The 12,746-nt window shown below is 45.0% G+C and overlaps 1 protein-coding gene across 1 annotated transcript; it reads right to left on the bottom strand.

Moving 5' to 3' along the window:
* Positions 1 to 10,566: 10,566 nt before the first annotated feature.
* HNRNPA0 (heterogeneous nuclear ribonucleoprotein A0) lies at positions 10,567 to 12,107 on the bottom strand. The gene has a single exon (XM_074960395.1). The coding sequence runs from the start codon at positions 11,806 to 11,808 to the stop codon at positions 10,885 to 10,887; it is 924 nt and encodes a 307-aa protein (XP_074816496.1). The 5' UTR covers positions 11,809 to 12,107; the 3' UTR covers positions 10,567 to 10,884.
* Positions 12,108 to 12,746: the final 639 nt, after the last annotated feature.

The following is a 12,746-nucleotide window of genomic DNA, read 5'->3' as shown; positions in this document are numbered from 1 at the left end:
CAAAAATCTCCAATTAAAGGTGCAAGGGGTGTTAGCGCACCAGAAGTGGAGCGCCCACTGGGACATGACTCAAACAAGTCGTCCAAGTTTTAGCCTCCACCACAATCCACAAAACTCCAGCTGAACTCCATTGGTGCCTAAACTCACCAGGCCCCTAAGCTTTTGCCTCTGGGCATGCACCCTGCTGCTTCACTCTAAGCATCCAGACACCTATCTTCCACCTAAGCCCCCAGAGCGATCTACAAACCAGGGGAAGACTGGTGTTCGTCTTCCTAAGCCAAGTGAGGGACCCAATCTAGTTAGCAAGCTTAGAGGGGACCTTCAGGATCAGGTCCCATTCAAAATTTCACCAGAGGTGCTGGTGCCCACCTTACACCTTTTAGCCCAGTGGTTAGAGCACTCCACTGGGATGTGGGAGACCCAGGTTCAGTTCCCCTTCTGCTAGAGAAAAGGATTTCTACAGCAGCAGAGAGAACTAAACCTGGGCCTCTCACAACCCAGATGAATGCTCTAACCCCGGGGTTCTCAATCAAGAGTATGTGTACTGCTGGGGGTATGCAGAGGTCTTCCAGCAGGTACATCAACTCATCTAGATATTTGCCTAGTTTTACAACAGGCTACATAAAAAGCACTAGTGAAGTCAGTACAAACTAAAATTTCATAGACAATGACCTGTTTATATTGCTCTATACACGGAATATACATACTGTACTTTTCAAATTGATTTATTTTATAATTATATGGTAAAAAGCAAGCAATTTTTCAGTAATACTGTGATATGACACTTTTGTATTTTTATGTCTGATTTTGTAAGCAAGTAATTTTTAAGTGAAGTGAAACTTGGGGGTATGCAAGACAAATCAGACTCCTGAAAAGGGTACAGTAATCTGGAAAGCTTGAGAGCTACTTCTCTAATCAGGGGGCTAAAAGTTATAAGGTGGGCACAACCATCACCAAGGCTGCCTCTTCCAGCCACTGTGTGGCAGGCACCTAACTTATTCCCACAATGAACTACTTAGGTACCTAAGCCACCTGACTCCAAGCCAGGGGTGGGCAATAATTTTCGGAGGGGGGCCACTCCATGAATTTAGGTAAGTTGTCACAGGCCACACATTTCTACTACATTAATGGAGTGGGTGCGGGGTCTGGGAGGGAGTTTGGGTGCAGGACAGAGCTCCGGGCTGGTGCAGAGTGTTGGGGTGCAGGAAAGGGTGAGGGGTGTGGGCTCTGGGAGGGAGTTTGGTGCAGGAGGGGGCTCCGGGCAGGGGTAGGGGATTAGGGTGCAGGAGGGGCTGCAAGGTCTAGGATGAGTTTGGGTGCAGGAGGGCGTTCTGACCTGGGGCAGGGGTGCGGGAGCGGGTGCAGGCTCCGTCCAGGAGGCGCTTACCACAGGCGGCTCCCACCCAGCAGCGCAGCAGGGCTCAGGCAGGCTGCCTGCCTGCCTGCCGTGGACCCACGCTGCTTCCAGAAGCAGCTGTGGCCGGCTGCTGTTGGCACGTCTCTGCGCGCCCCTTGGGGAGAGGGGGGGCAGCAGGTCTCCATGTGCTGCCCGTGCCCAAAAGCACTGCCCTTGCAGCTCCCATTGGCCGGTTTCCAGCCAATGGGAGCTGAGGATGACGGTGCTGGGGGCAGAGGCAGCGCACAGAGCCACCTCACCCTCACCCCCCGCCCCCCAGGGGCGTGCAGAGACATGCCAGCAGCAGCCAGCTGCTTCTGGGAGCAGCATGGGGCCACAGCAGGCAGGCAGCCTGCCTGAGCACACAGCCTAGAGATCGCAAGGGTGCAGCCAAAAAGCCTGGCAGGCCGGACGGAAATGTTAGATAGGCTGGATCTGGCCTGCGGGCTGTGTTTTGCCCACCCCTGCTCCAAGTAATGGGTTCCCATTCATGGTTTGCCAGCAGAGATAAGTGCCTCCCTAAAGGCCACACTTAAGTCCTGTCCAGTTCACAGAAACAGGCACCTTAGAAACACCCCACCCGTCATGAGCATTTCCCATTGGCTAGCCTACCCGCTCTAATGGATCGTATTCTTAGGTGCCTCTCCCCACCATTCACAGTATAAGGAGCTTAGGTGCCTAACCCAGGCTTTGGGGACCGCAATATTGTCTCCATGATTTTACAGGTGCCTAAATTAGGTGCTACGACACTGAACATCCCAACACGTAGGTCCCTTTATGGATCCAGGCCATCCGGGGAGGGGACACGACATGATTTTTTTAAAAACAAGCTACAAAAAAAATTTTTTTTTTTAAAAGATTTTAAAAATCTGGCCTTAAGCACCTAAAGATTCAGCTGGGAGCCTGGTTGGATTTTCCAGAAATGCTTAATCACCCTAGGTGCTTTTGAAAAAATCTCACTAGGCATCTATTAGCATTTTTAGGCACCTAAATACCTTTAAACATCTAGCCCTTCAGTCTCATGACCAAGAAACAACTGCCCTCAGCCATGACATGTGCTTCAAGAACAAAGTAACTGTCTTCCCCAGTCACACCTAGGAAACACTTCACTGACAAAGCAACTCACAAACCAGGAATTTATTCTACCCACTCCAGTACTTAACATAGCTCCAAGGAACACGGCAATGCTTTAAAAGAATTCACAGCTCAGACCTGAGATTGGGGCTCAGGACCAATTCAAAACCAGATGTAGCTGGAATGACTGAAGGAGAAACCAATAAAAGATACAGCAGAAGGGCTATATGAAGTAAAGGCAGCATCAAAAGAGGAGCCAGAGGAGCAGCAGATTAAGTTTGGTGCTCAGCTTCTGCAAGCAGCTTCCTTGCTATCTGTGGTCAGAAAGGGCCAGAGTTCCAAAGTTAGACTGAGGAAGCTGCCACACAGGGAGCTGGAATAGAACATGGAAGAGGTGGCTCATCTTGGCAGCCATAGTCACAGAGTACCAAAAATCAAACAGCTAGGGGAGTATGAACTGATCTCACAATGGAGGTTGGAGACCCAAGTAAAGAGAAAGTGCCAGTTTTCACTTTGTTTACCACACATATTTGTAAGGCCCTACCAAATTGACTGTCCATTTTGGGCACAGGATTTCAAAAGTCATAAATTTCATTATTTCAGATATTTAAATGGTAGGGGTCCTGACCCAACTCTGAAGACAGCAGCGCAGAAGGGTGGCATGGTACAGTATTGCCACCCTTACTTCTGCACTGCTTGCTGGTGGGGTGCTGCCTTCAGAACTGGGCACCTGGCCAGTGGTTGCCACTCTCTGGCCTCCCAGCTCTGAAGGCAGTGCAGGAGCAAGGGTGGCAATACTGCAACCCCACAACAACTTTGAGACACCCCCCCCCCATTGCTCCTCTTTTGGGTTGGGACCCCCAATTTCAGAAATGCTGGTCTCCTCGGTGAATCTATATAGTATAAAGTACACAAAAGACCAGATTTTGCTGGGGAGACCAGATTTCATAGTACCTGATGCGTTTTTCACAGCTGTGAAGTTGGTAGGGACCTACATATTTGACAGTGCTGTGTATACGTTTCTACTTTCCAGTGGTTCCATGGGTCTTTCCCATAGCGACAGGAAAAGAAAATCTTTTTAAAAAAAAAACAGGGAAATGATTGTAAAACTGGAAGGTATACCTGAATATTTTTAAATCAATTTTTCAGTGGACTAGATTTTGAGTTGACTATACCCCTTTATGATGTGGCTTAAAAACCATTTCATTTCCATTTCTGAAATAGTATTCTGATATTACACATCATACTTTAAGAGTTCAGACTTTAATCTCTAGTGAGAACAGGGCATCTTGGACATGCATGAGAATATTTTGCCTTTTTTCCTTTTACATTAACAATTAAACTGCTAAAGCTTTTTATGGGCAGCACCTCTGCTTATTAGGGGAATTCCTATAATGTTCATTAGCCATTCATATGTTCAACGGTCACGCCTAACTATGCACCTTGATTTTGGCAGAGCTTTGATCATTTTCACAATTGCTACATATAGTCAGAATTCAAGAGGTAACAGCTGGAAGCTTCAGAACAGATGGTATTAGTCAAAACCAGGCTTGATATCTAGGTTTTCAAAGCTAAGGAGCTTTGGGCTAGGTTATTTGGATGGCTGACAATCAGAGGATATATATATCTAGTGTTCTAAGCTTGATGTGTCCCTGTGGCAGGCAAAGAGGATGTTGAAGTAAAGAGAAAATGGTACAGAGTTTAAGCATAGAAGTTTCTGGTTATCAGGGAATAAGGTACAGATTATCAAGGGGTGCAAAATTCGGTTTAGGAACAGGTGGCGTAAGGAATACATAATCTACAACCTCCCCAATTGGCGGTAAAAGGTTAACAGGTCAAAGTACAGACATTGAGATATGGGGGTATGTTGTTCATATAATGGCTATGTTCAGGTGTGGAGTATAATGAGTGGAGACAATGATGAGGATAGATTTACCCTCATTTGGTGGGATTTAATGTTCAGTGAGTTTATGGTTCCAGTTCATATGGTCCAATGGAAAAAGTCTCTCAGTCCCTTTCCCATAGTTGATGCAAGATCCTGTCTACACCACACTTTTAGCACAAAATTCCAACTCATGCTACCACCAGGTCAACTGCACCAGGGTAGCACTAACGCAAAACACCAAGTGCTGCCAGAGCTGTGTCCAGTATACAGTTTTTAACTGTGACATCTGAACTAGTGGTAGCACCTATGAGAATCCTGCCCTGTCCCCCGCCCAAATTCCCTTTCTGTAGGTACAGCCTAAAGGTCTGTGATGTTCAGTCTTGATACTTAAGCAGTATTCAGGCAGTAATTAGATCTTCAAGGGGAAAAGGAATCAGGAATAGCTGTCACTGCAAGAGATTGAATAATAGCTGTAGTTTTGGTCAGAAGTATTTGCTCCTGCAGTACCCCCACTGTACTCCGCTCTCCCTCCATGAGATGGTTTGGACATTTTGAGGGAGGCAGAGATGAAAGAGGGATTAAATGGCTGTTAGGATTTGAACTGATCTCTGTCAGTTGTACAGAGTGATTGTAGCTTTCCTCCCCTTTTTATCAATTAAGGAAATTCCACCAAGGATTCTTGGGAGCAGAGAAGGTAGAAAATTAGGAGTAGAATTGTCAAAGGAACCTCAGAGAGATGGGTACCCAATTCCCTTGGCTTCTTTAAAAATGCCAGCCTAGAACACACAAAAGTGCCAGAAAATTCTCAGCAAAGAACACACTTTGCTACAGCGTTTCATTTCATCACATAACAAATATACACCCATGCCAAAAAGGGGGTAGGATGCAATTAGTAGTAGCCTTTAAATAACACTATTGTAATCAATATATGCATAGCTATTACAGGTAAGCACATTTTTCTGAGTGTTTTAAAGAGTAATTACTAAATGCTGTAAAAATATAAAACTCACAAATGGTCATTATGTGGGCTTTTAACTCCATTACGTATCATATTGCATTTTAAAGCAAGCATGAAGATGTAAATGTGCTTTTATTCATTTTAAACACAAAATGTACAAGTAGGCACCTCCTCTTAAGTTAACTATTTAAAGGAGTTATACATCAGTTAATAGAAGGAACCATGAAGGAAGGTCAGTTAACCCATGTCACTTTGTAAACTCTAGTTGTAGTTAGGGAAAGAAACTTCAGTTTTGGGGTGTAAATTTTCAGCCAAAAACTGGAGTATGTTGACCCAGGGAACTTATTTTTTATATAAACACAAAATGTCACTTAATTAATTTAACTTTCACTAAGATTAATTTTTCATATTTAAGAAAATCTTCATCCCTTAAGGTTCCAGAGCAAATTATACCACATGAAATCTATTCATATTAAGTGATAAACGTCTGTCAAAAACATCAGAGAATGGACAGTGCCTTGAGAAAACTCGAATGGGTACCAGCTCACCCATAAGTGAAGCAAATGTTGTGTTTGACCAGATTGCCATAGTGAACACCTGTTTCTCCCTGCCATGCACGCACAATAGAGCGCCATAATTTCATAAAGTGTCTTTTGAAGTGTATTATGTTTTAGAAATCAGAAAAGTTTAAAGCAAACAATTGCAGCTTGGAAAACCTATTATGTATTTAGGAACAAGATCTCCGAGTTTCTAGACTTCAAGGGGGGTTAGGATCCTCAGTACACCCAATATCAGGCCCTTGTGTAGCAACAGAAATGCAATTAGTGTGACAATGATACCAACAGATAGTTGAAAGACAGGGATGATCAATCAGTGCACTTACCTAAGGCTACACTAAAGAAATGTGCTATTCTAAGACCTAATTATAAAAACACCTTACAGCCACACACAGTGGTGCTCCAAATCAGGGGTGTGGGATGAAGGTAAATACCATTTGGAATGGACTGTTTCTGGAGGTTAAATATCATTTCAGCCTCATTTTAGTGCTAGTGTAGGCACAGACTAGCTGAAACAGTTCAACTAGTCATCTTACTATTGTTCCACAGTGCATATTTGTGTCACTTCCCAGAATACACTGTTTCTGGAAGCAGAGTTGGATAGTGTGAGGTACTTACCTAGAGCACTGCAGCTGAAATCATTTAGGACAGTATTAGATGAACATAGAGTATTAGATGAACCTAAAATGTTACACGATGGCTACTGTGTGTGCACTAAGAAAAGGAGTACTTGTGGCACCTTAGAGACTAACCAATTTATTTGAGCATAAGCTTTCGTGAGCTACAGCTCACTTCATCGGATGCCACAAGTACTCCTTTTCTTTTTGCGAACACAGACTAACACGGCTGTTACTCTGAAACCTGTACGTGCACTGAAACCTTTGTTCAATGCCCTAGCACGCACACGAGCCCTGTCCAATTAAACATACTAAACGGGTAGGGGAAGGAGAAGGAAGACATTTCATTTTTAAAATATGTACTTTGTCTCTGCATCACATCTGTAACAGATCAGTGACCTACAGAATTTTTAAAGTAATCAGAGTGAGGTGCGTCAGCAATGTTAGTTAACATTTGAAAAATCAGTCTTCTGAACTGCCTGTCACCTTACATGCAAGAGAAAATAAACAGTTTGTTTTCATTACAGTAATGGGTAGGAATTATATATTAAATATGCAGGTGTTCAGTGGGTTTTTTAAATGCACAAGTTGTCACTATTAAAAATGGTTCTACACCAGGCTTTAAATGAGACAAGTAATAAATCACTCAAATTTTTAAGCTAATGGGTCAAGTGCTGTTAGAGAATAAGTGTGTTGATACTCTTCACCATCAAAAATCCTTTTGTTAAAGTTAAAGCAACAAATTTTACAACAAAAATCCCTTACCAATTCCTTAGATTATAAAGATGAAAACAGTTAAACTAAATTATGCCTTTTACTTTTTGTACTTTATTCAGTTTGGAAAGCAGACTATCTGGTTTCACTTTCTCATGTACAATGTTGTTTATTTGTATCCAACAAAAATGCTTAAACCACAAAATTTCAAGGTTTTTAATGTCATTTAACACTTAATCTAATATTAAACTACAGCAAACTAAGGCCATTTTACTTCAGAATGAGGGTATCATACACTACACTTTAACATCACATCTTTTGTTAATTCAGCTTACCTTTCATTTAACTTCCCTGGGCAGACATGCCCACAAGAGAAACAAAGACTAACTAGAGAGAAAGTGTCATCAAATGCAAACAAACAAACAAAGTAAAAATATTTCTCCCCCAATTAATCCTTAGGAGTTACTTGTATCAATAGCAGGTGAAATATTTTCACAGATGTGAGATTTAAACTGGAGTCCTTTTAATACCCAACGTGTTTTGACCAGTTTTTATATCCAATAGGGTACTCTTGGAAAGCACCTGAGTCTCTAAGACATGTTCCTTCACAACGGAGTGTTTCTGTTCTCTAGAGAAGCAATCACAATAGAGCAACTATAAACTATTTGAAACATTCTCCACACAACAAATTGTACCAGAAACTGTGAAACATTAATATGAAGTTGAAATTATTTATAATCCTTCAGGACATAAGCAGTAAACAACAAGTCAAGCATCTCCCTCATAGTATAGGTGCCATTTCTGGGATTCACCTTCCCTAGAATCATGTAGTGGTAAATGCCAGAGGAAGGATACTACTGCATAACCAAATAGTAATTTCCAAAATAGCATGTGTTTTTGGTATGAACGAGTTGCCACACAAGATATGTAGTATACTGTAAAATTACAGAACTGTATGTGGCACTTGCCTAACTGACTCAAAGGACCAGTCTAGACTCCAAAAACAAGGTTCTTCCTATCATTAAAACAAGGCAACTTTGCAAGGGGCAGGACTGAACCTGATTTAACTGTCTCCCCAAACCAAACTGGAATTCAATGCTTAGTTGTTTGAACTGCAGTAGGGACAACTGTGCTTTTATGTGGGTGGCCCATCCCTCCAACCTCAGCATGTTCCTAGAGTGTAGAAGAGATAAAAGCAGCCTTTAAAATTTAAAGATCTCAGATAAAAGCAAACAACCAAAGGTCTTCGTTGACAAGGACAGTTGGTAAAGCTAATTAAATGCAATACGGTATTTTGCAAAACCTTGTTAAACATAACCTACACTTGACTTCTGCACTTTGCCTAAACTACTTAGCTGGTTCAGGACAGATATGAATTTCTGGATGCAAATATGCATTATAATTGCAAGCCAGATTACTTAACACCCACTTACAAAGCAAAAAGGCCTGAAAGAAATTTTCACAGTTTAAGAGCTCTAAGTTATAGTTACTGATCACAAGGCCTAGAAAGGCCTCCATTTTGAGAGGTCAATTCCACTCCAGATCCTTAGGGCCTTGTCTACAAGAGAAAGTTGTACCAGTTGGGTTTTTGTTTGTTTGTTTTTTAAAAAGTCACATCTAAATTCATCTACTTAAACTGAAGACTGAGGGACACTGATTTTATTTGAAATCAGGTTTATTATAATTCAGCTATGCTAAATCAAAACAAGCCCAATTTCAACTGAAATCCGTGTCCACGAAGTCTTTTAAATTGTTTTTTAAAGAGATTTGAAAATTACACTTTATACTAGTGCAGTTTTCATGGGTTTTTAGAGCACGATACCACTTCCACTTAAGACAATGGTAGTTTTGCCAGACTTCAATGGAAGCAGGATCAAACCCATAGAATGCAGTGATAGAAGGCAATATGGTTAAGTGTTAAACATTACATGCTTAGAAACCTGGAATCAAAGTGATTTTACGATTTTTTTAAAAATCCATGCCCCATGTCATACATACTCTCACTCAAGCATGTAAGGAATTCAATTCTTTATTTGTGATATCCATAAACCCATAAACGATGCTATTCTATATTTCTATTCAGGAAGGCAGTTTTCCCCTATAACATTATGCTTTTTTTTTTTTTTTCAAATAAACAACAAACTTTAATTCTATTGCGTGAAAGGGCTACAAATATACATTTGTTAATCAAGCAGACTACACAGATATTTTGCTTTACAACTGGCACCTATGTTACTGGTACACTTAGCTGGCTCATTTATCATAGCACTTTGCCCAAACAGTTTAGATTATCACTTCTTTTGAAGGATGGGCAGTTATAAGAGTTTTAGAAATGTACTGAAGCAGATACTTCAAATCCATTTTGTTTCAGTCAATATGCAGGGAGCCCATCTTTAGTCACATGCAGATTTGATTTTTATTTCAGTTTACACCGACCATTTAATGGCATAAGACAACTTTCAAAAAAATCTAGTAGAGTTGTTAGCAAACAATGTTGCCTCGGTTGTAATGAAGCCTACAGCAGTGGTTCTGCCATTCTACCAGGAGATGGTGCTGCAAAGGATTCTCGGGGAACTTTAACGAAGGACAATAGTTCAGACCAAGTGAAAAGTCTGTTTTAACCTGGTACTATGAAAACAAGTAGGCATTTAATTGAAGGAATAAATGTTGACCCTTTCCTGTAACGAATCATTTACAGACAAGCCAATAAGAGGATCTGAAACTAAGCAATTGGAAATTTTGAACATTTTATATGAATGAAGCACATGCTTAACACAAACTATTTCTTTAGAACTACACAGTACATACTTGATGGAAAAGTCCTATAGAAAAAAATTGACCAACCATGTCAGCACATCAATCGAACTGCCTAGTACAAGATGGTGGATGCACACAAACTGCAAAAGTGAGAATGAATATTTAAAAAACAGACCACATCCACCAGTTAGTACTTCAAAAAGTTTCCATAAAGTGTTTGAAAACCAATAAATCCACTAATGGGACATCAAAAAAGTAAATTAGGACCTTTACTGGCAATAAAGTCTCTAAATACATAGAGAATTAAAAGCAGAGGAATACTTGTTTCAAACCCAGAAAAGCCTTAAACCGTACGGAATGGATCCTAGGAAAAAAGTTAGACATGTAAAGGTCAATGAACACAATGATTTATTTAAAAAATAAAAAACGTAAAAACGATTTTTTTCCTCCTTTACAGAAATGTTAATTTCAGTCATGGATCCAAGCAGATTTTGTAGGGGAAAAAATGTAGTAGCCAGGTATCGAGTCCTTACAACAAAGTAAATCCCCCCCCCAATCTCCCTCCCCAGTTTTTACTTCAGAATCAGCAAGACATTGCCCACCCCCACCCCAAAAAAACAAATTAAAACAAGACATTTTCATTGCTAGTATAAAAACGACCAAGGTCCAAGTAATAATAAAAAAATAGAGTCCATCAATGACTGTAACACAAAGTATGTGTGTGTGGGGCCCAGTCCATCTTCAGAGAGAAAGAAGTGGCACAGGCAGAGGCGACCCCCAGAGGGCATTTAGGAGCTGCTCCCACAGCAGGGGAGGCATTTACTAGGAACTGCCCTTAGGCGAGTGAGGGGAGAAACCATTAGAAGCTGCCCCGTAACAAAGGGAGGGCTCTCCATGCCACCCCCAATGGGTATGGGCGCCCCCGGTTAGAAGGAGCTGCCGCCATAGCCTCCCCCACCATAGCCTCCTCTGTACGGTCCACTGTTACTGCGCCCTCCCCAGCTGCCGCCCCCTCCTCCGCCTCCTCCGCCGCTCTTCATGGGGCCGTAGGAGGACTGATGTTGGCTGTAGCTGCCGAACCCGCCGTACCCGTTGCCGTAATCTCCGCCTCCGCCACCTCCTCCATAGGAGCCGCTGCTGTAAGATCCGTAGCCGCCACCTCCGCCGTAGCCGCCGTAGCTATTATAGCCGCCGCCTCCTTTGGAGAGACCGTTGTGGTCCCGGTTGCCGGATCCGCCGCCGCCCCGTCCTCGTCCTCCTCCCCTGCCGCCCCGAGAAGGCCTAGAGGAGCCACCACCTCCTCCGCCCGACTGGATGTCCTCCTTGGGCACGGCCTTCTTGACCTCCACGCGGTGGCCCTGGATCGGATGGAACTTGACTACCGCGGCCTTGTCGGCGGCGTCGTGGTTCTGGAAATAGACGAAGCCGAAGCCGCGCTTCTTGCCGCTCTGTTTGTCGGCGATGATCTCGGCCTTCTCCACCGGGCCGAACTGGCTGAAGTGCTGCACCAGGTCCCCCTCGCCCACGTCCCCCTTTAGACCGCCCACGAAGAGCTTCTTCACCTTCGCGTGGGCCCCCGGCCGGGCCGAGTCCTCCCGGGACACGGCCCGCTTCAGCTCGACCGCGTTGCCGTCCACGGCGTGGGGGGAGGCGGCCATGGCGGCGTCGGCCTCCTCCACAGCCGAGTAGGTGACGAATCCGAAGCATCGGGAGCGCTTGGTCTGCGGGTTGAGCACGACCACGCAGTCGGTGAGCGTGCCGTAGGCCTCGAAGTGCTCCCGAAGCCCGGCCTCCGTGGTCTGCACGTTCAGGCCGCCGATGAACAGCTTGCACAGCTGCGAATTCTCCATGCTGCCGCCTCCGCCGGGGCTGCGCCTAGGCCTGGCGCCGAGACTCCTCCTCCTGCTGGGGGGAAGCTCAGGCCTCTCCACGTTCAACGAGCACCGCAACTTCAAGACAGCAGCAGCTGCCGCCGCGGCTCCTCCTTGGCGTGGCCTGGCCTCGGCAGCGACCTGGCCGCCGCCGGTACCACAGGAAAGGTGCCTGGGGGTGGGGGAGCACACCGACACGCACAAAATGGCGGCTGCTACTCCTCAGGCGTTCGGCCGGCAACTGGTGCTGCTCACACAAAGGGGACGCTGGGAGCCCCGCCCGCCGTGCCGCCGCAGCACACGCCCTCGGCGCAAACTGGGCCAATAGAAAGGCGCAACAGCCTACGTGAGCGAGTCATTCATTAGGAGGCGGGGCTTCGTAAGTGATTGACGACAGCTAGGACTAACCGGGTTAGGCGACCTCCACCGCGCGTACGCAAGAGGAACAGAGAGGGCGGGAGTGTGTTAGTAACTGACGTCCAGGAGAACCAATCGAATTCCTCGAAAGCCACGGGCGGCGAGGCGGGGCCTAATCAAGAGTAGACTAATAAGATTCTGCAGCCCTCAACTCGCGCCGAGCAAAGAGGAGGAGGCGGGAGGGACCGACCGGGTTGAGGCTGCGCCAATGCGTCAACCCAGCGGATGTGAGCCAATAGGTCTCCTCCTTCCCAGCCGCGCGCGCTTCCCCGCCCCCAGCAGCCCCGCCCCCGCGGGTGGGGGAGGGGGTAGCGTAGGTTTCATGGCAGGCCGCGCGGGAGCATTTGAAAAGCTGACCGTTAGGAAGCGGTTTCCGTCATCATAGTCCTTCCCCTCCCCCTCCCCCTCCCTTAATAAAGTGAGAGAGGCCGCACCAACCAACTCTCCCCTCGAGGGGGTGGAGGAGCCCCCCGCTCCCCAGCACGTGACTCCTTCCAAGC

The sequence above is a fragment of the Natator depressus genome, chromosome 8 (genome assembly GCF_965152275.1).
Source record: "Natator depressus isolate rNatDep1 chromosome 8, rNatDep2.hap1, whole genome shotgun sequence".
Taxonomy (NCBI): domain Eukaryota; kingdom Metazoa; phylum Chordata; order Testudines; family Cheloniidae; genus Natator; species Natator depressus.
Note: the sequence above shows the minus strand (reverse complement) of the source record. Positions and strands in the feature narration are given on the sequence as shown.

Excerpts from the sequence above, each read along its gene's own strand:
- HNRNPA0 (XM_074960395.1), bottom strand. The coding sequence starts at position 11,808 with ATGGAGAATTCGCAGCTGTGCAAGCTGTTCATCGGCGGCCTGAACGTG.